This window comes from Dermacentor silvarum, chromosome 1, assembly GCF_013339745.2.
Source record: "Dermacentor silvarum isolate Dsil-2018 chromosome 1, BIME_Dsil_1.4, whole genome shotgun sequence".
In the NCBI taxonomy this organism is placed as follows: Eukaryota; Metazoa; Arthropoda; class Arachnida; order Ixodida; family Ixodidae; genus Dermacentor; species Dermacentor silvarum.
In genome coordinates this window covers 405,413,084-405,439,178 of record NC_051154.1, presented here as the reverse complement: position 1 = coordinate 405,439,178, position 26,095 = coordinate 405,413,084, and the positions used below count along the sequence as shown (strand labels likewise).

The following is a 26,095-nucleotide window of genomic DNA, read 5'->3' as shown; positions in this document are numbered from 1 at the left end:
AACTAGCTCGATAGGTCTGAGGTTGATCCTGACACATGTTATGCATGAGGCGACATATCGTTTTCATAGCATGCTTTAGTTTAGTGTTGTAAGCAGAAGATGCCGGTTTCTCATTCAGCATGGTGAGTTCTCAGTTTATTTGCTTGCAAGAAATTTCGAAGCAACTGCAAAAAGCACTAGTTTCATGTTTGGAGCATTCAACCTGGCCACAGCACCACTAGCTTGCTTTTTGACTTTGGGCACACAGCTTAATTTAAATTCCATTACATCTGGTTCGATTTGTTTACAAGTCATGCATTTACACTAATAGAAGTGACATTGCTCAAAAGAAACCCCTCGCAAAATTTAGGAGACCTGTTGGAAGAAATGTAACTTGGTCCGATTGGTTGTTATTTACTTCTCACATCTCACCGGGGTTTGAGAATTCCTCCGGGCGTCTGGTGTGTGCTGTGTTCCCAAGCCTGAACCCTCGCACACTGTGTACTGCGAGCACGAACAAGCGCCAGTCATCAAAGGCAGGCTACCTTGTCATATGTATCAGCTAACTATACGAAGGTGTACCCCAACTCACAAGTGAAACTCATTTGTTTTTATCCAAAGACAGTTTTTCCAAGAAACAGTTCTTAGCCGCATTATATCAGTGCACGATATCCGTATTTAGCTTCTGAAGGCATGACAGATGCTATTGCCTATAATTTGTGAGATGCTATGTGATATACTGCAACACGAGTCACAGTGCAGAGTTGCTTGTATGAAGGTCACGAACACTCAAGTATCGTATCGGTAGCAGTGGAGCAACACCTCTTGACAACTGATGGCACCTTTCGGGGGCGCACTACTCACAAACACTTCAATTTTTAACCTCCGGCTCGCTTGAAAGGCTCTCTCTTTAAAAAAGGCTGACGCAGCTTGCTAGGCAGGCTGGCTGTTTGCATGCAGAGCTCAGCTATTTCCATGGTTTCCTCGCTGAAATCCTTGAGGCCGATCAAAATGAGGTAATCGGCAGCAAGGGCACTTTCAGCTGAATAGTCTTTTAACATTTTCGGAGGAGCTGCTAGTCTGGAATCCAACACCTCAGGCTCGACATTCAACACCATTCTATGCCACAAACGAGAAACTTCAGCACAGCACCAAGTGAAAGAGCCGTCATGAACCTGGATGTCGTAGCCATGTTTGTTTTCTGGACAGTGTTGCCTGCAGAAGTAACGGATTCTGGAGTTGCCAATTGCTAAATTCCAACTTTGGTTACATTTCGTTAGATATGTGCAACCAGAGTGGTATTTATACATTCTCGGGAGTGGTACTGGTAAGAATTACATTTTCAAATTGGGTTCACAAAGATGAATGCGCAGTAAAGCTGTGGAGGTAAGCTCACATACTCGAGTGTGTGGCATTAATGCTTCCTTTCCACTTATTCATCTACAACTATGTAAAGGTTAGGTATATGAAATCCATTTTGCAAGTTGTACTTATTTGAAGGGATAGCGCGAGTTCAGTGGGCTGTTTGTTGTGCTCGCAAAAAGTCTGGCTGCTCGATGTGGGGAGTGAAATTTGACGGCTTTTCCATGGCTCTGTTTTGTGCAGGTGCGTGAAATTCTTTAGAATACCCTGAGCATGCTTCCCGAGCCAGAGTCCCTTGCAGCCTGGCAGCAGCCAAGCAAAGCCACAATTGCGACCTGCCTAATCCAGGGCCCAGTGTCCATGCAGGGACACTGCCTTAGCCAAGACCGCATCTTGTGCGGAATAGTGGATGCACTCTGACTATTGCCGCAGCAAGTGCTGGCTGCGGGCAACACAATGCCGATGCACGAGGAGGCACCCAGAACCTCAACCAACTGATGGGGAGGGGGGGAAGTGATGGAGAGGGGGGTTCTACTCCAGCGGCAGCTCCTTACGCACAGCCGCGAAGGCACCGTATCTTAGCGGTGCCTAGATACGGTGCTTGTAGCCACAGACGGCACGAAGGTTAATTCGCTTCAGAATAACTTCTTAAGCGAGTTGGTGTTTACTGAACACAATACTTAGTAGCGCAAAACTCGAAAAAAAGACAACAGTGAAAGACGAGAGGAAAGGAAAGACGAGCGCTACACTCACAACTGTTTATTCCGAAGTAGGGCTTGCTGTATATACAAAAACATACGCATGCGCAAACGCATAAAACACACAAAGGGCGCCAGTCAGCGGAAGGCTGTGTAGTCACATTATATGCTTAGCAATCTCATTTCCGAATCATAAAGTCGCACAGTCCTTTGACTAACGCAGGCTAGACCATTGATTTGGATGTGGTAGGCCTCTAACAGTTCACGAGCGGTTTTGTTCTTGCTTTTGCCTAGGATCCTGACATTAAAAAACAGCGGTTCACAGTCGGGACAAGACCTGCAATGCGCAGACAAGTGTGTGGTGGTATCCTTCTTTAAAAGATTTGCGTGCTCTCTCATTTGGTCGTTGATGCAGCGCCCCGTTTGCCCAATGTAGCACTTGCCACAGCTGAGGGGGATGAGATAAACCACTCCAGCGGAACAATGCACGTAACGCTGAACATGCTGTACTGTGCACCCGTTCGTTGCGCCACCCGTGATTCGAGGGCAGAAACGGGCCAGCTTGTTCGGGGCGGAAAAAACCACTAGTACTCCGTACCTGTTCGCCACCTTCTTAAGGTTGTGGCTAACCTTGTGAAGGTACGGCACCACTTGTGCCTTTTTTCGAGCGTTGCGCTCGAATTCATCGCCCACCTGAGGCTTTTTGTTGCCTTTCAGCTTCTGGAGCAGATTCCCCCACTGACGTCAACACCGAGCGAGGGTAGCCTTTCTGTAAATATAGAAGAATTATTTTACTCTATACCGCATCGCGAATTGTTTGTTGCTATCAAAGCATGCATAGATGCCCGTGGTGAATTGGAATTTCAGACTGCAATTGGTCTTAGTTCTGACAATTTTCTGGCCTTATTTTAAGCCTATCTCAAAAATACTTTTGTTCTTTTTGACAACCAACTCGACTTACAAAAGAGGGGCATATGTATTAGTTCGTGCTTAGCTTAGCGCCCTTGCTATGTGACCTATTTCTTTCTGAAATGGATATAATCCTTGACAACTGCTTTGAGAACACGCATGTGATAAAAGTTTTTAGATATGGAGACGATTTTTTAATCCTTTTGGACGAAAAGTATTCCTCTACCGACATTGATGAAATCACCACAGTTTTAAGCCTTTTTAAACTTCATGGCAATGGCCTATCTTTTACCCACGAGATTCCGGCTAAGAACGCGCTGCAGTTTTTAGATTTAAACTTGAAGTTTTTAAAACAACATGTCTGTTGGAGCTATTCACCACGTGCTAAGAAAGAGCTTTTACCATACGATTCTGCCACTCGAAAATTATTAAACGAGGGATCGCAATAACCTGCCTGGGGTCTGTGCTTAAGAAATCGTGCGTTCACAGGATCGGGACGAGTTTTGAAAATCAGATTGAGCTGCTTTTAAAAGCCGGCTACCCTCGCTCGGTGTTGAAGTCAGTGTGGGAATTGTTGCTCCAGAAGCTGAAAGGCAACAAAAAGCCTAAGGTGGGCGATGAAGTCGAGCGCAATGCTCGAAAAAAGGCACAAGTGGTGCCGTACCTTCACAAGGTTAGCCACAACCTTGAGAAGGTGGCGAACAGGTACGGAGTACCAGTGGTTTTTTCCGCCCCGAACAAGCTGGCCCGTCTCTGCCCTCGAATCACGGGTGGCGCTACGAATGGGTGCACAGTACAGCACGTTCAGCGTTACGTGCATGGTTCCACTGGAGTGGTTTATCTCAATCCTCTCAGCTGTGGCAAGTGCTACATTGGGCAAACGGGGCGCTGCGTCAACGACCGAATGAGGCAGCACGCAAATCTTTTAAAGAAGGATACCACCGCACAATTTTCTGGGCATTGCAGGTCTTGTCCCGACTGTCAACCGCTGTTTTTTAATGTCAGGATCCTAGGCAAAAGCAAGAACAAAACCGCTCGTGAACTGTTAGAGGCCTACCACATCCAAATCAATAGTCTAGCCTGCGTTAGTCAAAGGACTGTGACACGTTATGATTCGGAAATGAGATTGCTAAGCATATAATGTGACTACACAGCCTTCCGCTGACTGGCGCCCTTTGTGTGTTTTATGCGTTTGCGCATGCGTATGTTTGTGTATATATAGCAAGCCCTGCTTCGGAATAAACAGTTGTGAGGCTAGCGCTCGTCTTTCCTCTCGTCTTTCACTGTCTTCTTTTTTTTTTTTTCGAGTTTTGCGCTACTAAGTAGCATGTTCAGTTAATTCGCTTGCTGCTGCTGCCGCACTTCCTCACTTCAGCGTTTTGACAGTGAGTTTCTGCGGTCATCGAGCGAGATGTGTTCATGTTTACCTGCGGCACGCATGACACCGCACTTGTTAATTTAGTTAGTAAGCGAATGTTTGCAAGTTTATACGGCTGAAAAAACTACTATCCTTAGTTCGTATAGTTGTCCACAAATTCGCTATCGTAATCGATGCTTCGCCTTTCGGGCGAAACTGCTACATTTTTTCTGGAAGACGTGTTGAAGCGAGAGGCTGAAGTTGGGAACTGGTGAAAAGAAACACCGGGTGTTTTCCCGGAACGGGACTTGCAATACACCATCACACAGCAGTTATATACCGATGTGCAATGAACGGCGCCAAGTCTTGGCTGTGGCCGCGCATACTAAAGGCTGTACAACTGTCTTCAGGAGCCCACAAATTACTGCATATATACTGAACAACACTGACACAGCACCGAATAAAATGCGCAGGAAAACGATCGTGAGAGCGCGAAGGCAAGCATGCACGCGAAGCAGGGCAGGAAGGGTCAGGGTTGCAGCGCTCCTACTGCCTACGGGTGGCGAAACGTGCTGAGAAACTCTCCCATTGTTTCCCCGACGGGTGACAGGGCCGTAAGAAGCGAGCGCGCGCGCCAGTCGAGCCCGGCCGTGGTTATACTAATGCAAGGTGCCAGGATATACAGTAAATTGTGGCAACCTATTGTGAAATATGATTTTATAGCTCCAAACCTGGCTGGCATTGAGTGTGCTCGTTGTGTCCATACTCGTAGTCGTAAGTCAGCATACTCTCTCAGGCTCATTTCACAGGTGAATATGTGCGCAGGAACTGTCAGTGGGTGGACATGAGTACAAAAGCTATTCAGTGCTGGTGAGCAGTCATGAACATACAATTGCTGTGAGTGTTGAGTGGGAGTGGGTATGGTTTTCAGGAAGTCTTCCCGCTCCCTCTACAGTGGTTTCCGAACCTATGAGTCTCCTATTAATTATGTACAATGGGGTTTTAGAGTTACTCAAGAACGTTAAAACTCATTTAACTCGTACTTTAATATCGAACGGTATTTTTACCCGCCATTGGATATATAGAACGCCGCGCGAGCTCGGCACTCGCTGCACCCGCGAGCTCTGCGCCTCTGCCGAAACGCTCGGGAAATGTGAGAGCGAGAGAAGCTCTGACTGTACTAGAATAATGGGAGAGTGTCCAAAGCGCCGGCAAGGGCCTTTTTCTGTGAACTGTCGCGCTGCGCCGCTGCTGCTCCGGACCCGTGGGCTTTTCGCACGCGGGAAGCGAGGGTCGTCTGCTACGCGCTGTAGTTTTTTGCGTTCAGTTTCCAGGCAAAGCACTTAAAGTCTATTTAACTTCAACAGTGTGGTGCTGCATGGAGCTTACCCATCTTTGAGCATAGTCTTTGAGCTTGGGCAGCAAGAGAATGCAAAACCTAACGCGTCAAACTCATCAGCGCGGACTAGCTCCGGTGCTCGAGTTCGGGAACGGTAATGCGGTAACTGTGCGTGGTAGAAACGCGCTAAATGAGCCCGCGCAAGGAAAGAATGTAAAAAACGGTATTCACATGGGTATGCGTTCAATAGCACCATGCTTGCAAGAATAAGAGTAACGAAAAAAGGAAATTACTTGCGAAGTCAAGTGAAATACTTACGCGCGTGCAGTGACCGCTTCGCTCACCACTACGCGCTTTTCACTCACGGTCAGTTTGGTTTAGAGCCATACGCATATGTATTTATTTATTCATCCATTTTTTAGCCTCGACAATACTTTATTACGAAGAGAGCGCAGGTAGAAGGTGTAAGGGAAACAAGAGAAGGAGCAGAGACGGCCCTAACGCCGCAATATTGTTGGTCTATTTCGCTTCAGAGATAGCGTACACAAACAACTCTTGCTGTACGCTATCTCTTCAATACAAACTTCGCGCACGATGTACCTTAAGGTCCACCGTGAGCGAAGCTTGTTTCAAGTTCGGACATTCGAAAGGAAAGCCATTCCAGCCAATAGGTAAACAAACATAAAAATGTGAATATATATATATATATATATATATATAATTACATTGAAATGAATAGATAGCTACTACTGGCCTAGCCATTTAATTATTTGTTATGCAAAAGTTATTGCTGCAATAGCTGTTTTAATAATCCATTAATTCTCTCTGAAATTCCCAACATGCAACTTCTCATGATATCCTAGTTATTAACGCGGCGCTGGAGTTCACAAGAAAAGGTCCTCGCTCCTCCCATGCATTCGTGTGGCGCTTTGGACATTCTCCAATATTCTAGGTCACTCTAACTGTACTCCCGCTGCGCACGTTCTCCGACTTGTGGAACAGCTTTATTTTAGGCGCGAAGCTCCTTAGGGATGAGACTTGTCTCCCGTCGCGCCGTTATAGCCACGCTAGTACTCATTGCTCCCGCTAGAGGCGCAGCTGTGCTCTCGTTTGATTTGAATGGCGCCCACTAGATGGCGCGGCGGCGCTCGCTCGCTCGGAGGAAGAGGTCAAGGAAGTTGGCAACCAAGTACAGGATAATCGAAACTGTAAATAGACAACCAGGGGTCATCAGAAAGAAAGTGAGAGAAATAGAGACCGTGAATTGGATGCAAAGAATGGAAACGAAAAGGACAATGGAGATTTACAAGAATGAGAAGAAAGAAATTAGAAGGGAAAATCTGTACGATAACACAAAGGGCAGTGCCTTGCTATTTGAGGCTCGAGCCGGTTGCCTAAGGACGAAAACATATCGGAACAAATATTCGGAATTAGATGAGACATGTGTATGCTGCAGTAAAGATCCAGAGACCACTCAGCACATCCTAATGGAATGCGACGGGATCCACCCAGCGAGAACCGTAGGTAACGTGCAACTCCCAGAAGCGCTTGGGTTTAAAGTGGAAGGAAACATAAACAGATCAGCCGTAGAGATCAGCAAGAGACGATTAGAGTACTGGTGGAAAAAAAGTAGGGAAAAGATGGATGCGACCTGATCTCTTAAAATCATAGGCAGCGGTACAAGGTAAATTTTTGAAAAAGAAAAATAATGATAGGTATACAAAAATGCAAGATAAAGAACATGTATAGTATACCTGATTAAATCAAGCAGGCTAGGTGACTATTTGTCGCCGCCCCGTTTCAAAGGGGATGCCAATAAATCATCATCATCATCAGCCATCTTTGAAAGGCTCAGGAACATGGATGAAAATAAATGGGCGGCTAAAGGTACACAAGCATCTCTACATGAAAAGCGTGGACACAGAATGGAGGAAGAGGTCAAGGAAGTTGGCAACCAAGTACAGGATAATCGAAACTGTAAATAGACAACCAGGAGTCATCAGAAAGAAAGTGAGAGAAATAGAGACCGTGAATTGAATGCAAAGAATGGAAACAAAAAGGACCATGGAGATTCACAAGAATGAAAAGAAAGAAATTAGAAGGGAAAATCTGTACGATAACACAAAGGGCCTTGCTAATTGAGGCTCGAGCCGGTTGCCTAAGGACCAAAACATACCGGAACAAATATACGGAACTAGATGAGGCATGCGTATGCTACAGCAAATACCCGGAGACCACTCAGCACATCCTCATGGAATGCGAAGGAATCACCCAGTGGGACCCGTAGGTAACGTACACCTTCCTGAAGCGCTTGGATTTAAAGTGGACGGAAGCATCAACAGCTCAGCCGTAGAGATAAGCAAGAGACGATTAGAGGACTGGTGGAAAAAAACGGAAAAGATGGATACGACCTGATCTTAAGAGATCGTAGGTAGCGCTACAAGGTAAATTTTTGAAAAAGAATAATGAGAGGTATACAAAAATGCTAGATAAAGCACATGTATAGTATACCTGTTTGAATCAAGCAGGCTAGGTGACTATTTGTCGCCGCCCCATTTCAAAGGGGATGCCAATAAATCATCATCACAAGGCGGCGGCGGAGCGGAGGGCTCACCTCCGCTGTTGCGAGCCTCGCTGACATTGTAGCTGCAGTCGCAGGGACCCAGGCTGACAGTAGCGACGAAGTTCGTCCGGACAAGGGGGCGGCTACACGCTCGTACTCCGCCGCTGAAGTGGCGGCAGCGTTCAGCTTGGATTCGCCGTTGTTGCGGTGACATGGAAGGAACCGGGCTGTAGTAAAGAAAAGTACCGCCATCTACTCTTTCCTCCGCCGTTTCCTCTCCGAAAGCGCTTGTTTTTTTTTTGTTTTTTTTTTGTTTTTTTTTTGTTTTTTTTTTGTTTTTTTGTTTGCTTGCGAAAGCAAGTCGACGGTGGCGCACCTAGAAAGTCCACGTTGAAGCTTTCAGGCCGGGCACACGCCGGCGACTGCGCAGAGGACTTTCAACATGGCTCTGAGGCGGAAAACAAAAAAAATATAAAGTGAAAGCGCGCGCTGTCATCGTCTAATCGGAATTACAGGAGAGGGAGAAGCGGCGTTGATCAATGGATGGCGGTACTTTTCTTATATAGGGACTTTAGGCTGTAGCACCTGAACAGCCTCGGTAAGATCGAGGTCAGCGTCTTTAATTTCATTTCCTAGGCGAAGAAGCAGGCCAGCATAAGCAATTTTTTTTCACGCAAATAAAGCATTATGTTGCGTCTTGTGTGCGGAATTAGTTGTCATTCTTGAATGCGTCGATTGGTAGGTCATCTTCCGCCACAGGTAAGGTCTCAGGTACAGTGTACTAGAATGTTTTACAGTGGCTCGAGCGGAGGCGCCTCCCATTGCGCGTCGCGTACCCGCTTTGGAAGAAAGTGTTGTAGTTGAGCGTCTTTACGGTCCATTCCGCTCCGAGTTGCCCCGCTAAAGGTGGATACACACGCGAGGGGAAAATCCCGCCTGCTCCGCGGACCAAACAGTCACGTCATCACTTGAGTCCGGCGCAGCTGAGTTAGGTCGCATTCCCACAGCCGGAGCATAGAGACAGGTATTCAACAAGAGCGGACACTCCCATAGAGCCCAGCGGCCGAATTGACTGCAACGCGCCAAGCGGTCGGCATAAATCACTTTCGGTTGTGGGCGCGCGCATTTGGAACGCAAGCTAGCACGCCGGCTGCTCTTTTTTTTTTTTTTGCTCTTCGTGCGGAATCTGTTTATTGTTTGGTAAAAATGATTGCAAACGATCTCAAGTCCCATCGAATCTGTGCCACGTGTAATTTCACAAAGTAGACGCAACACCTTTTTGTAAAATGTGGAAATCTTTCTTTTGTTCTATATGAAAGCTCGTTCCGCGCTTTGTGCGTTCATCCAACGTTGTGACACCAGCAGGTAAGGCAGTAGTTCCCGTATGAAGCTCCACCAGACGGCACCAGCTGAAAAAAAAAAAAAAGGACAAGCATGTTACATTTACAAGCGCGTAACAGCATGTTAGAAGCGTGTGTCAGTTTTGTATTTAGACATAGGGATACTGCGTGTAGAGGCGAAAGCGGTGAATGGGCGGCATTACAAACAAAAGCAATTCGCTTTTACATATGGTGTAGAAAATACCCGACTCATCCCAAACAATAACATAAAATATGAAAACATCTGATTTCCAAGCGTTCCCCCATTTCCGGGCATTATTTCCTGCACTTAGGCAGTACAAATACACGGGCGACTTCGCGTTTCCAAAACTTGGCCAAGGGCGACGCGACGGTACGCTACGTAGAGACGGACGCAACAGAGGCTCCCAGCCGGACCATGCTAGACGTTCGCAGAACACCTTCTATTCGCACTTAAGACGAATGCGTGGGTGCAAAGCCTGTTTGCAGTCCTTTAGCACATCCTTTTCTCTTTCCCCAGCAGCCCGTCAATCCCCTCACTACCCTAACCCCCCACTGGCGGGTGTGGTTGGCGTCGGCGGTCTTCGCCGATCAGCTGGCCATGGTCCTCCTGGCGGAGGAATATCTATAGGTCTTAGTCTGACCGGGAATAAAGTCTTCTCTCTCTCTACCTCTTTAGAAGACGGAATTTTAGAATGGCAAGTTTCGGGTATGTTCCTCGGCGTTATCTTTTGCGCGTACATACAGCGCCAGCAACACACTCCCATATGTTATCGCTCTTGGCAATCGCCCATCGCATTTTCGACAGGCGTGAGTACCGAAACAAGGTATATGTTGTTGCGGGGCGACAAAAAACGTCACAAACTTGTCCCTCTAATGGCATCTTCGACTGGTCGCATCAATCCCCGAGGCAGAGTCGTGCAGATCCGGCGTTCCCCGAACTCGGAGGTAGAGGACAAGCGCGCAAGCCGAACGTGTGACTCACTCTCGGATGGGGAAATGGAAGATGCGAAACCACGTGACTACTGCTAACGTTCGATGTTTCGAATATCCAAAGCTAAACTGGCGGATGCGCTCCGGTGGGACCACCGTTTGTTGAACCGCCAGCATGCTGTGGCCTAGGTTGCCTAGGCTACGGTGGACCGTCGCCAAGAACGGCGACGTTGTACTGTGATGACGTTGCTGGAAACGCTCTCATCTCGACGACTGCTCCGACGACAGGGCGCGCAGCGCCTCAGAGCGCTCGACGCAGGAGGAGAGCGATCGAAAAGAACCAGCCGAACGCAAGGCGCACACTCTCTTTCAACCAGCCGAAGACAACGCCGCTCGCGAGAGCGATCTAGAGCGCTCCGAGGCGACCAGTCGAAGATACCATAAGATTCATTACACGCCAAACTAACTTTGTCACCACGGCCGAGCTGCTTATCGCTGCGTCACAACGCGCTGTGCGGCCAGCGTGCCTCTAAAGTACCCCAGAAAGTAACGAAATTACTTTTCTGTAATGTCTAGCGTCAGAGAAAGCGGCACAAACTTCTCCTACCAAGATGCACTAGACTACGCACCACGGCCGAGTTAGTTCTCGCTAACTGCGACACGGCGCTCTGTGCGGCCAGTGTGCCTCGAAAACCGAAATAAGTTACAATAATCCCCTAGGAAGCGTCGGAAACATGTCCCAGCACGATTCATTAACTCTAACTGCGCCAGGATGGCCGAGCTGTTCTTCGCTAACTGCGTCATAAATCTCGGTCCCGTGCCGTAAGCCTAATTGCGTCGTAGACAGTGAAACAAGATTTCTCACCTTGCCGTAGTCCAATAGTGTAGTGGTGTCTTGTCCCAGTGCAGAAGGAACGCAAGAATACGCCGCGAGCTCAATAAACCATGTTGCACTAAAAAAAAAAAAAAAAAAAAGCTCGCGCCGCGCGCGAGCGCTCAAACGTGCGCGCAGCCGTCCTCGCTGGCTTCGGGGGAGTGTCTGGCGGATGACGCATGCATCTGGAGCGTCATTGGCCTGTCGCTAGGTAAGGCAAGCAAAATGAGTCGCAAAGTTTAGGTTCATTTATCCGCAAAAGGTTTTAGTCTTCGCGGCAAAGAGTTTAAAAAATAAATCAATGTCTGTTAACTTACTTTCACTTTCTTTTTTTCGATGCTCGCGGCAGCTAACGTTCGGCATAAATACTATAGCGTGACATGTGGTGACGTGTTTCCTGTTGCCAGTTTTTGCCGAGTGTCCCCTCTTAAGGATCTATTCTGGGGCTCTATTCTGGACACGCATGGCGGCTGCACGGCCGCCATTATCCGCCATCTTGGCTGTCTCATTGGCTGTCCAGAGGTCACGTACTACGTGTTTTGAAATTTGTGCCGGGAAACGGAAGTTTTGCGAAATGCAATTTTGCGTTTTCACGAAACGTGACGTGGAGCTGCAAATTTTATCGACTAATACTTTTTTGTGGTCCTTGGCACCTATATTGCGACTTTAGCGCTTTAAAACGAATGTGGACGGTAGCGTGCAGAAGCCCGTGCAATGCATATGCAATTTCGCGAATATGTGGTGGCGTTCCAAGATAGCCGGCATGTCAGTTTGTTGATTGGCTGAAGGAATATCCCGTGAAGAGAGTCACAGGAAGGGCTGTTTCGTAAACGTCAATTTGACGTTGCGTGACGTTGCGCGGCGCCGCCATTGCAGATATTTTCCGCCATAATTTGTGGTGCGACGAGCCGCGCGAATTATGTTAATGAGCGGCCATATGCAATAGCAGTCGAGAGGCATGCGTATCGCCGCGTTTTCCCTGTCATTTGGGGCCATGGAAATTTTTTGTTCACAACGAGGGCTCATAGCATTTGTATCGCTCTCGGGTAGTGTTGGCATTTGTGTTTTGAACCAACATTTTTAATAAAAACACTTTTATTTGAAATAATATTGGTTGAAACTAGCAAACTTTCTGCGACTTTTTGCACGTTTCACTACTGCATTTGTATTGTAATCAATGTTAATCACGTTTCGCGTCATCAAAGGCTATGACAAAGGTGACTTTTTAATTTATAAAAAGAAATGCGCAAGGCGGCGCCTTGATGGTGGTGGAAAACTTTTATTGAGAAGGCCCGAAGTAAAGAAAATTAAAAAGCAGCGTTGTAGGCAGCCTTCAGTCTGCCGGTTGTGGCGTCCAGGCCGTGCCTAGTCGCGACGTCCTCTGCCCATGTCACCAGCCGGAGTTGGAGATCCGGCTCGGTGCTGAACTAAGCAGCCTCCCACTGCTGCGGACTGGTTAGGTGCCAAGAGGCAGGGGGCAAGTGCGCCGGGCAGGAGAATAAGATGTGATCGTAATTGGCGCGGGAGCTGTCACATAAGCGGCAGGCCGGCGAGTACGTCCCGGGGTGGAAGAGGGCAAGACGTGCAGGAGTAAGAAAGGTGTGCTCCTGAAGGTGGCGCCACAAGTGTTGGTGGTGCTTGGAAAGGGATTTGTGCGGTGGGGGGAAGGTGAGACGAGATATCGTGGTACGTGAGGAGCGCGTCGCGCGTATCCATTCCCGGCGGGGCGGGCTTGCTCGGTCAGTCGAATCGCGAGCGATGGAATTGGCCGCCTCGTTGCCAGGATGGGCCGCGTGAGCGGGCACCCAAATGATTTGGATTGGGCGAGAGGGAACAGTGTCGGAACGCAAGATACCGGAGGCCGGGGATGCCACCCGTCCAACCGCGTAGTTGTAGACTGCAGGCTTGGAATCACTGAAAATGTATTCCGCGGGGGTTTTCGTGATGGCAAGGGCAATAGCTGCCTCTTCGGCCTCTACTCTAAGTGTATACTGAGGCAGTAAGAGTGGGTCGGAAAGAGTTGTCAGTGACTGCAAGGGCATGGGCTGGGTAGTGGCGGTACGGGGCGGCATCCACGTAAGCCACGGCGGGTTGCCGTTCGTACTGACGCCAGAGCGCGGAGGCTCGCGCTGCTCTACGGGACGGGTGATGTTCAGGGTGCATATTCTTAGGGATGGGATTAACGGTTAGCAGGGAGTAGACGTGGGAAGGGATGGGCAGTTAGGTGGGAAGAGGGGTAAGAGGGGAGAGTTTAAGGGAAGAGAGAAGTGCGCGACCAGGCCGAGTGCGGGAGAGACGGAGGAGCTGGGCCGTGCGATGGGCCTCCGTCAGCTCTGTAAGGGAGTTGTGGACGCCCATCGACAGTAACCGAGCCGTTGAAGTAGATGTGGGAAGAGACAGGGCTGACTTATATGCCTGGCGAATGAGGCTTTTGACTTTGTCTTCCTCGGTGCGTGAAAGGAAAATATACGGAAGAGAATAGATGAAGCGGCTGAGAACGAAGGCCTGGACTAGGCGGCGGAGGTCGTGTTCGCGCATGCCGTGGTGACGGTTGGCAATGCGCCGTATTAGGCGGATGGTCTGGTGTACAGTGTTTGTGAGTCGAGTGATGAGGGTGGTGTGCTTGCCATTGGACTGAAGAGTCCGAGGACGCGGAGAGTAGAGACGAGGGGAAGGGGTGTGCTGTCAAGGGAGACTGTGAGTGGAGAAGGCGACAGGGACAGGGGGGCCGTCCCCCGAGGCAGAAGGAGCAAAAGCTCCGATTTGGTCGGGGAGCAGCTCAACCCGACAGACCGGGCGTGAGTCGCCACCGCGTCCACGCCCGCCTGGAGAGTGGTCTCCATGTCGCCAAGATTGCCGGTGGTCACCCATGGGGTGATGTCATCGGCGTAGAAAGCATGAGACAGAGCTGGGATAGTGCGTAGTGCACGTGCCAGCGGGAAGAGGGTGACGTTAAATAGAAGAGGGGACAAGACAGAGCCTTGGGGAGTACCCTTGTTGCCAAGGGAGAAAGAAGGAGAAGGAAGTGGGCCGTACGAGATTTCGGCTGTGCGGTGGGCGAGGAAAGCGGTCACGTAAGCATGGGGTCCGACATGAAGGGAGGAGAGAGCGTTCAAAATGGCGGTGTGGTGTACATTGTCGAATGCTTTGGTAGGGTACCGTCCAGCGCCAGGATAGCTCGAGCGCGTTTGTGGTGGGAGGGGTGTAAGACATCCTCGGAAAGCTGGAGCTTGACATCCTGGGTGGACAACTGAGGACGAAAGCCGAACATAGAGTCCGGATATAGGTCATGATGATCCAGATAGGTCTGGAGGCGAGCCAGGATTACGTGCTCGAACAGCTTGCCGAGACAGGAGGTGAAAGAGATGGGCGGAGGTGCTCGAGGGCAATAGGTTTACCGGGTTTGGGGATGAAAGAGACATGTGCATGGGCCCAGGAGGAAGGATGAGTACCAGCCTGCCAGGGCTTCGAGGGAGGGAGTATCTAGGTTTCGGAGTGCCTTGTTAGTGATGCGGTCCGCCCCCGGGGCCGAGGTGGTGCGGAGCGTGAGTAGCGCCGCACGAACCTCTCCCGTGGAGATGTCCGCTTCAAGGTCAGGGTTGGGGGAACCGGTGTAGGCGGGAAGAGTTGTAGGGGGGTTGGTGCAGAGGTAGCGGTCCCGGAGGGCCGCCAGGAAATCAGTATCGGTGAGTGGGGAGGAGTGAAGGAGATGGGATATACCCTTGCGCTGGGAAGCTTTGGTGTGTGTAGGGTCTAGCAGCACCCTGAGAAGTGACCACGTGTCGCGGAGACCCAGGTTGCCGGCCATGCGGTCGCATGTCTGGCCTCACTGTTGTCGAAGAAGAGAGGAGCAGTGCTCCTCCATGTCCGACGCGAGCCGGACCAAACGGAGGCGCAGGCGGCGATTGTGTTTCTGAGCCTGTCACCGGCGGTGGACAGCGTGATAGGCCTCCCAAAGGTGCAGTAGACGGCTGTCTGCGTGGTTGCGTGTGGTGCTGCAGGGAGTGTGGATGTGGCAGCATGGAAGTCTGCCAAAAGGGTCTCAGTCCAGGCAGAGAGATCGGTGATAGGAGCAGATGAAGTAGGAACGGAAGCGGTCCCAGTCAACTATCTGGGTGAGACGAGTAGAGGTGCGAGCAAGGGAGGGGAGAGGAAAAGTGGGGCAGAGGATGTAGTGATCGGTACCGAGGGAGAGTCCCGTATTAGACCAGGTCGGGTCGGCTACATTTTTGGCAAGGGTAAGGTCCGGATTGGTGTCTCGTTGGACACTGGATCCGATCCTGGTGGGGCGAGAGAAGTCATTAAGGACGGAAAGACATTCGTTGTGGATGAAAGTCCAGAGCGAGTGGTCCTTGCGGGTGTTCTGGGGGTAGCCCCAGCTCGTATGAGGTGCATTGAAATCGCCCAGAACGACCATGGCGTTGCGGCCAGCGCAGGAGAGCGCTTTGCGGAGGACGAGGAGTATAGAGGCTGAATGGGCTTTGGGAGGGTTGTACACATTGAGAACAAAGAGGCTTGCCTCAGTGCGACGGCGGGGAAGGATTTCGAGGAGGAGATGGGCACAGTCTGAAACGTCCAGCTGGTGCAGCACGGCAGCAAGGTTACGGTGCACCAGCGTGGCAATGTTTGGGTGGGCCTCAGAAGAAGGATGAAAGGAGGTGTAGTCGAGCATCTTCACGGGATCTAGGGGTTCCTGGAGTGCTAGGACAGAGGGGAGAGTGTCGGGAGGGGTGTTCTGGAGGTGGAGCTGCAGGGTGCTCCGCTTGCCGTGGAACCCCCGACAGTTCCACTACCAGAGATTAAGGTGCGGGGGGTGTCGGCCATGATGGATGGCGGGGTCACCGGACGTAGTTGGGGTAGGTGCCGGGGTGAGGGGGCGGGGAGCGAGGTGCGCGAGGGTGGCCTCAGTCGCGCTCTGGCGGGCCTCTAGGACCGCGACCCTGGTGTTTAGGGCGGTAAGGTGGGATTCGATGGTGGCCACGCGGTTGTCGACACTGGCGCATTCAAGTCGCACGAAGCGCGCCATGACGCGCTGCTCAAACGCCTCCAAGAAGCAGTCTGTTTTGCAAACGCTGTCACGCTCGGGCGCTACGTCATCGGAGGAGGGTGATCGGCGTTTGTGCGGGGGGTGGCGGGAGGGAGAGGAGGCGCGCGATGACGCAGCCGAGGGTGCCGTGTTCATTGGCTCCTCTGCTGGCGCCGGCTGAGGCGGCGTTTGTGAAGGTGCGGTAGCTGGGCAAGGAGGAGGAGACGGAGCGGGGGAGGACAGACGCGCTAGCGCGGCCTGCAACTGGCTCGACAGCTCCTGAATTTGTAGTTGCTGGGCAGCGATAGTGGCCTTGAGGGCCGCGGTTTGGGGGTCCGACGTGTGAGGCTGCGATTTCCAGCTTACCGGTGATGTGGTGGTGGGGGCGGTGGACGCCTCGGACCTAGGCAGAGGCGGGAAGGAGAGGGAGCGGTGGCGGCTGTCAGACCGGGCACCACAGGAGGCAGAGCGGCGGCGGGAAGGCCGCGAGGTCTTGTGGATGGGCCCGGTGGGTGGTGCTGGTGGGGGAGGCTGAGGCTTAGAGGTGGCCGGAGGTGACGACGGGCCGTTCCGGTCGAACCGGAGCTTGCACGGACGCGAGCCCGTGACGTGGGCTCCCTTGCACAAGATGCAACAGGGGACGCAGGTCGGGGGCTCGACTGCCTTGTGAGCCTGGTCGCAGCGGTGACAGAGGGTGGACTTGGGCTTCGTGCACACGTCCGCGCGGTGGCCAGAAGCCCAGCAGTTAGTGCAGGCCTCGGCTTTCGGGCGGAACGGGTGGCAGCGGTAGATCCCGCAGTTGAAGACGATGGCACTGGGGCGTGTTGTAGTGCCGACGAAGGTGATGAGGATGGATTGCGAGCGTCCCATCTGGCGTGCGTCGGCGATGGCGTAGGCGATGTTAACATTCATGGACTGTAGATCTTGGACGATCTGGTCCTGGGTTTTGGAGTCCACGGCGTTGTATATGATGCCGCGGAGGGCGTTATCGGGTGCTACCATGTAGGCACGCAGTGGGTTGGACCCAGGCGGAGTTCCGATACCCGAAGGTAGAGACGAGCGCGGGGCTCAGATGGGGGTGCTGACAGTAAGGGAGTTCTACGGATTGATCCGTACACGGTCGGCGGTGCGGGCGGTGGCATAGTCGATGGTGGCAAGCGTGCAGAGGATTTGTAGCAGGGCTCCGTTAGTGGTAGTGCGGAGTTCAAGCCCCCCTCCCGGTCTGAAAACGATTTTGAAGTCCTCTGCTGGGAGGCGAGGGAGGGGAGTGACGACGGAGAGTGGTAGTGTTGGGGATGGCGGCTGGCGGTGGAGTAGGGGTCTTGGATGGGGGCGAGGCAGGTGGCGTCGAGGCGATGGCCTGGTGGGCCGCGGCTGCACGGTGTGCTTTCACGCCACGGATCCATCGTGAGTCGGCTTCTAGCTCAGCAGGGGTGATGGTCAGCATTCGACTTGGTATGCCATGTCGTCGGCTTGGATGGCTGCGAACGGTTTCGGCGGAGGCGGCGAGAACGGGCGGCGTCGGCCGCAGGTGCGGCGTGGAACGCAGCTGCGCGTTGCGCAGGCGCTCGTAGTCGAGCGTTGCGCGCTAAGCTTAGCGCGTCGGTGGCGTGGCAGATCACAAAAAAGGTTCGAAATGGTCGAAAGTGGTCGGAGTCATTGGTCGGCCGCAAGGTCGAGGAACAAAGGGAGCCTAGACGGACGCTGCTTTCCCTGCTCCTGGCCTTGGTGGTGGTCGTTGTTGAAGAGCTTGCTCAAAACACGTCCGGCCTGTTCGAGGAGCGAAGGTCGGCGCCTTGAAGTTTCCTCTCATAAAGTCTCTATATAAGAAAAGTATCGCCATCCTTTGATAAACGCCGCTTCTCTCTCCTCTATCTACGATTGGACGATGATAGCGTGCGCTTTTCACTTCTTTATATTTTCCTTTTTTCCGCCTCAGATCCATGTTGAAAGTCCTCTGCGCAGTCGCCGGCGGCGGCGAGCGCCCGGCCTGAAAGCTTCAACGTGGACTTTCTAGGTTCGCCACCGTCGACTTGGCTTTCGCAAGCAAAAAGTAAAGAAAAAAGGAAGCGCTTTAGGAGAGGAGGCGGCGGAGGAAAGAGTAGATGGCGGTACTTTTCTTATATAGGTATTTTAGATAAAACTGCATCGCCGCGCCGTCTGACGTGGAAAGTGCGTGTGCGCGTCCTTTCAATCTCGCAGCCATATATTTTTACTCGCTTGCAGCGGACCAGCGATTACATGTAGCGCTTTGCGCTAGGCGTCGCTTTCTTCAATCCGTGACGCGCTCAATTCGACGGGGGCATGGTGGCAGTGAAGTGTACGCGGCTCGCTTCACAGACAGCGCAGAGCAGCCGAACTTTTCGTTGAACGCGCTGGTGTTAAAAGCTCTTTTCGCAGAAATTCCGGTGTCGGTGTCTACGTAAGCGTCGTCGGTAGTGTGCGAAAAATCAGCGCGTTCTGCGCGGCAAAAATGTGTTCAATGTTACGCGCACAGGCTTTCTTTTCCTCACGGCACGTTGAGGCTAATCATGGAGAAGGCGATGCCAACAGCGCCCGATGAGGTTATCGTGTTCTACTCTTGGAGGCGAAGCTCAAGCGTCCTTCTCGTTTTAGCGTGGTTCGAAGAGCTCACACTTAGAGTACAGAGAAGCAGGGAACTTGTACTCATCGATGAACACGCTATGTTCTTTTGAGCTGTCACTCAGCTTTTCGGAATTCATCACTGCTGCCACGTGTTTATGTAACTTTCTGCAGCCACGCGGAACGCGTTGTGATTTACATGCTCTCTATAGAGGATATCGCAAGCTCTGAAAAAGCGTGATCACAGCAAATAGTTCCAAAGATATGCATCGTTTGGTATCCTGTCCGAAAACTTGCCGATCAGTGTCTGAGTGTGACCACATTCTGCAACGGTTTCACTGTTTTTAATGACAACTCAATACGGCATCATGTGTTTAAGCTGGCGAATTTCCTGTTCGCGAACACGTTTCTCAATAAAAAATTGCATGGCACACCTATCTGCCCAACCATTTTATACGGCTGTATCCATTGAAGCACAGTTTAAAAACTGTAGTTATCAAACGCCCGTCAGAGGGGCGCCGTGCGACCATAGATTTATATACACAGTAGATCAGCTGATTTTCAGTGGTTCGACTAGAATACGGCAGTCACGCCATTCTCTTATCTTCATCCGCCCGTCATGTGTTCGGGCTTCTTATTGGCCAGCGATACTTATTAAACATGTAGAAATAGTGAGTGCCGGACAAAGGTCTGTCGTCGACCGAAATGGCGCCATGTGTTCCTATTGAAGATCGGCGACACATCGCCAGAATTTTTGTGCAGGGTGTGCCACAGAGAGAGATTGCCGAAGAACTGGGAGGTCGAAGACAGCGGTCACCAGGATTATCCGCGCTTTTAGGGATGAGGGAACACTTGCGGATGCCAAGCGGTTTGGCCGGCCAAGAGTCACGACGCACGACATTGTGGCCGCAGCTGTCGTGGACCCTTTCTTGTCAGCTAAAGAAATCCGGGACGAGCTGTCACTGAGCATTTCTACAGCGACCGTGCGCCGACGATTGAAAGAGGCTGGAATTTCCAATTTTGCCGCGGCGCAAAAGCCTTTTCTGCCTGAGCGACAGCGCCAACCACGCTTGGACTTCGCTTTAAATCACCAGCGTTGGAATGAAGAAGAATGGTAAAATGTACTTTTTTCTGACGAGTCTACTTTCTGCACTTGGTGGGATCAGCAGAGGAGGGTGTGGCGGCCCTTGAACTCGAGGTAACCAATGCGTTCAGTTTTCGCGGGTTAATGTTTCGCTGCTTTGCATGTACCGAAATATTTTCGTAGATGTAACATTCTTGAGTAATTTTCAAACTTATTTCAACAAATAAAAATATCCTACAATGTCAATTAAGAAACGAATGCACTGCAAATAACAGAAAGTCCACAAATAATTCCTCGTTAGCAGCGCGTCAAATACACGTGTTTCAAGTTTTTCACACAGCCTCTTGTACGCGTTGTTCGCACGGTGGTTTAAAGCAAACTATAGTTTTAAGCAAAACGCGCATAACCGATTCCCAAATCAGTTTTCGACAGCTTCTACCTGTCCATTCTGGTTCTTTTAAAATTGCAGGTACCACCCTCGTTATACTCAGAGCGTTCTTTCAAGTGGCCGGTGTTCAGTGTCCGTGTGGGGTGCTATTAGCAAAGATGGGCTAGGGCCACTTGTCCGCATTGATGGGAAATTCACGGCACCCTACTACCGTTGCCTGCTACAAAACACCATGCTCCCATATGTTCTGGATGGACCTTTCCCCGACGGCTGCTTCATCTTTCAGCAGGACAAAAGCCCCATACACAAGACCTTGGCGTGCGCACGTTGCCGTGGCCTCCCTGTGGCGCGGACGCAAACCCAATCGAGAATGTGTGGGCTCGAATGAAGCGGGGTCTGTCCAGGCGCAACTTGTCTAGGGCAACGGCGGACGCGCTGTGGAACGCAATGCAAGAAGAGTGGGAGGCCCTTAGGTCGGACGGCGATTATGTCGCCTCGCTGTACAAATCTATGCCGAGAAGGATGGCTGAAATTATTTCCGTGAACGGCCCCTTCACGCACTATTAAATTTTTGTTATGAAGGGGGGGGGGGGGGGGGGGGCAAAGGTGATAGGTTTCGCCGTTGCTATTTTTCGCTCGTCCTCAGTAGCTTTCCTTTTTTGTTCTTTCAAGGCCAACCCATGACCTCTCCGATTATAGCGAGCGTTTTTTTTTTTTTTTCCTAGTCCATTCGCCTATTCTGTTGCATGTGCAAAGCGATCTGCCTGCCTCTTGTTATATTATGTTAATAAAGTGAAGCATTATTTCGGCTCAACGCCTTTTCGTTTTCGCTGTGTTTGTGTTTCAGTAATGATGTGCGTGGCACCCGTTAACTACTGAGACAAGATATGCTATCTCTTTAATAGCAGATATGCTATCTGTTTAGGGCATAGCGAGCCGCGTACACTTCACTGCCACCATGCCCCCGTCGAATTGAGCGCGTCACGGATTGAAGAAAGCGACGCCTAGCGCAAAGCGCTACATGTAATCGCTGGTCCGCTGCAAGCGAGTAAAAATATATGGCTGCGAGATTGAAAGGACGCGCACACGCACTTTCCACGTCAGACGGCGCGGCGATGCAGTTTTATCTGATTGCGGTCGTCGCTCGCGCGTCCCGACTTATTTTGCCGTCGGGTGTACATGCTCTGCTATACACAGTATACATGCAAACCAGAGCTACGGACGACGACGAGGGACAAGGCTCGGCCCTAAGGTGCTTCGCTCCTGAAACGCTAAACTAAAACTGTCTGTCGTCGCCCGCACTTGAAGCGAGTCGGCGCCGCTTCTGCGTCTGCACGTTGTTTTTCGATGTAGTCGTCGCGGAATGTCGCTTCTTTCGCGCCTTTTCCTGCGTCAGTGTTTATGATGCCGCCCAAGCGGCGGGTAAATCACTGTTACGCGCCAGGCTGCGCGACTGGCTATGCAAGAACAGACCGGGAGCGCAAGTTATCACTTTTTAAGGCTCCGAAAGACGAACAGCACACACAGGCTTGTTTGGCAGCGAAATCTCCACAGGCTTGACAAGCCGCTGCACCCTGATCGTGCTGTTTGTGAACTACACTTCGAGCCGCATTTTATCTTCAGGCATTATGTTCACATAATGAATGGAACTGAAGTTAATTAGAATTCCTAGGGGGACCCCAACGCTTGCTACGCTTTTATATTAAAGGTTGAAACTAGTCTCACCCGCCGTGGTTCCGCAGTGGTTACGGTGTTGGGCTGGTGAGCACGAGGTCGCGGGATCAAATCCCGGCCACGGCGGCCGCATTTCGATGGGGGCTAAATGCAGAAAACACCCCTGTACTTAAATTTAGGTGCACGTTAAAGAGCCCCAGGTGGTCCAAATTAATCCGAAGTCCTCTACGGTGTGCCTCATAATCAGATGGAGGTTTTGGCACGTAAAACCCCATATATTATTGTTATTATTATTAAACAAGTCTCGTGATGCAGCGCGGAGAAAGTCGCACCAACACTTGAAGCCTAATTAGTAATTTAGTAATTATTGAGGGCAATCATACCAAGCAGTTGGACAGTGGTCTACTGAAAAGCGAGCATATTGCGCAAATAAAAGCGCATTGGTGTGCTATATCACAACTTTGTTATTTATTGTTCGTAACCCTACCAGCGAATACACGCAAAGTGCCTCGAGCGACCAGTCAATTTTGCGTGTGTTCCCGGGCTTCTATCACGCTCGAAAAAAAAAAAAACACTTATGCAGCACGTATTGGGCAACAGAAACCTGTATTGGAAGTTTTTCATGTTGCTCTTCAATTGTCTCATTGACACTTTTCATCTAATTGTAATATTTGAGAAGTTGATTAATTAAGACGACTTATGTAATCGGGCCGAATGCAAAAGAAATAATCTGGGTATGTCCAAGCGACGGCAAACAACGTTACATTAGGGTTGGACCCTCCCGCGTGTACCCGTGCGCGGCTTAGCCTTGTCTGAGAAAAGGAGGATCCTGGGGGTTGAGCCGATGCCGGGTGTTCGGACCTTTAAGGCCCCCCGGCGGAGGCAACATACCTCTTCGGCCTCTGCTTCACATAGACGGCACCTCCAGGAAATCGGCAGTCGCCTTTTCCTGTCCCCCTCTTCAGTTTTTTGCCTTTCTCTCTCAATTTTCCATCTTTCCTGTTTTCTAGTCACTTCTCACTTCCGAATTTCTGGGCGGCAAGACTCAACCTGGTGTAGCTATCCAACATTGGGTATTTTATATTAGGTTATAGCGGTGATGGATGGCTGGCGTCTGATAGTATTCCCAACTTGTCACAACCCTTGTTGCGCTCGGTGGTGGGGGGCTACCATCGCCGCCGAATTTTTCATTTTTTATATGTTAAACGCTTTTCCCCCGCTACCTGATCGCTCCCTGAAAAGGGGGCGCACCGATGAAACTTTCAATTATTTAATGAAACAGCAACAGTCTTTTCCGAAGTACCACATTGTACACAACCAGCATGAAACTAGGACAGTCCGAATGATCTCGCCATTTGTTGTAGCCAAATGTCTCACTGAAGCAATAGGCCCAGGTTATAAAGTAACGAAGATGGGAAGCGGCGATCTTCTCAAAGTTCGCGACAAACCACAGTACGACAAGCTTTCGAAACTTGTGGCGTTTGGAGACATCCCCGTGTCTGTGGGCCCCCACAGGTCGATGGCCCCCACAGGCCCCCACAGGGCCCCCACCGTGACTAGTTTCGAGTGAGCGGATTGGTACGGTAGCAACGTCTTTTTAGTTCTTGGACTATAAGCCCAGCAAATGTGACTGAGTATGAAAGGTTAGAGTCAAATCTAAAAACCTGATGGAATTTTCTTGTGGTGCTTCGTGGGTGAAACTCAGATGTTGAGAGCAATGCTGAAAAACTGATAGGATACTTCAAATGATGGCAGTGAGACAGTCACTTCGTCTGATATTTAAGAGAACCAGGAAATCATCAACATACCTAAAAACACGGTAATCGGTAATGGCGTCAGAAAGAGACTTGTCAAATTTCGCTAAGAAAATACCGTACTGTACCGGCTCAACACTTGACCCTATACATATGCCAATCTTCTGTAAGAACACCTTGCCATCGAATTTAACAAAAGTTGCTGACAAGTAAAAAGATAAAAGTCCCTTAAAACCCTCAGTCGAGAGGCCGCAACTACCTTGAAAAGAAGGCTCCCCTTGGCATTTAATAGCTTCCCGCACTGCCACAAAAAGTTCATGTGGAAGCGTAGCATAGCCTCGTCAAGCGTGGCATAGCCTTTTTGTACTTGTCGAATGCGGTGGAAAAGAGTTGTACGCATCTAATGCAAGACAGTGCCTCCCAGCAAGAGAGGAGACTGTTAGCGGCAGGCTATCCAAGGACTTTGATCACTGTAGTGGCTGAATCTGTACACAAGCGTCTGAAATTGAAAAACAGAGGGGATCGCGAAGTGCGAGACAAAATAAAAAAGAACTTGCTGGTTATGCCATATGTAGATGGAATTTCACACAGATTGAAAAAGGTTGCGGCAAGAAACGACGTCAGATTAGTTTGTTCCGCGCCTTGTAAGCTTGCAACCCGCCGTGGTTGCTTAGTGGCTATGGTGTTGGGCTGCTGAGCACGAGGTCGCGGGATCGAATCCCGGCCACGGCGGCCGCATTTAGATGGGGGCGAAATGCGAAAACACCCGTGTACTTAGATTTAGGTGCACGTTAAAGAACCCCAGGTGGTCCAAATTTCCGGAGTCCCCCACTACGGCGTGCCTCATAATCAGAACTGGTTTTGGCACGTAAAACCCCATAATTTAATTTTTTTGTAAGCTTGCAAAGCTTTGCATGAAGGTCTCGCAGCACAGTTCGCGAAAGAGTACGTGCAATACCAAGCATGTCGCGAAGCACCGCACGTGCGACACATGTGTAGTGTACAGTATTCCTTTGAAATGTGGGAGAGATTACATAGGACAAACCGGTCGCTGTGTGAATGATCGGATGCGTGAGCATGCGAATCTGATACCCACAGGAGGTAATCTTCCGCTACATTGTAAGGAGTGCGGTTGTAATCCCATCTTCAGTGACGTTTCAATCTTGGGGAAGGCTAGGACTCAGCAGGAAAGAAAGTTGATTGAAGCCTATCGAATGTATAAACTTGCCCCGAGAAGTGTGTAAGCGCGCCATCTGTGTTCCTTACCAAGAAAGAGCTTTTATTTCTTGATCAGTGTTGACGTGTATAGATAAGATGACCGTGTTTTTTGTTATGTTGCGCCTTGCGCATGGTCAGTACGGACTTGGGGGACGTCGTTTTCGTATATGGTGTTCAGTTGTTAGTCCAGCCTCTCCTACCCCTTGCGTCTTCCTCTTTAACGTCTATTGGCCCTCTCGTGCATCCAGCACAACCCTTGATGACGCCTTTCGCCTACGCCCTACTCGCCTCTTTTCTCATCTCGTCGGAGGTGATTTTAATGCCCCGCACACAGCCTGGGGCTATCTAAATAACACCCCTAAAGGCACTCACCTCCTAAAAGCTTTCCGCGATCATTCCTTTCATTTACTTAACGACCCAGATTCTGCCACGCGCCATGGCAACTCTGTTCGACGGGACACAACACCGGCTCTAACTTTTATACGGGGTCCTATGACGTCAACGTGGAACAACACCCACGACACGCTCACAAGCGACCACACTCTTATCATCACGCTACATACCACAACATTCAAGCGCCGCAGCAATTCTACACGCATTACGAACTGGTCCCGGGTGAGACAGGTGCGTCAGGCTGCCACCGCTGCCTCCCCACTACAGCAATGGGTTGACGCGCTTCACACTTATGTTCACGATCACACCACATCGACTCAGACCAGCGCGTCGGATGCACCACCCGATCAGCACCTACTGCATCTTTGGGATGCTCGACGAGGCCTTCTTTAACGATGGCGCCGCAACAAAAGCAACCGCCGTCTTACGTGCTCGAATTAACCGACTTAATGAAGAAATCGCCGATTATTCCGACACACTTACGCGAGAGTGCTGGCTCCATACTTGCGACCGCTCTGCATGGCGTCTCCTTCGCTCCCTTCTTAATCCTGCAGCCACACGCACGAGCAGCCAGCACGCTTTACGCAAGATCCTCGACTCTTA

General features: G+C 50.6%; 1 protein-coding gene across 1 annotated transcript in view; it reads left to right on the top strand.

The window, feature by feature from the left end:
- LOC119437566 (mediator of RNA polymerase II transcription subunit 7) overlaps positions 1–6,309 on the top strand; it is a 92,089-nt gene extending 85,780 nt beyond the window's left edge. Inside the window, exon 6 of the mRNA XM_049660713.1 lies at positions 1,585–6,309. Within this exon, the coding sequence (XP_049516670.1) occupies positions 1,585–1,602 (18 nt within the window). The 3' untranslated portion in view covers positions 1,603–6,309. The remainder of the gene's footprint in view (positions 1–1,584) is intronic.
- The last annotated feature ends 19,786 nt before the right edge of the window (positions 6,310–26,095 follow it).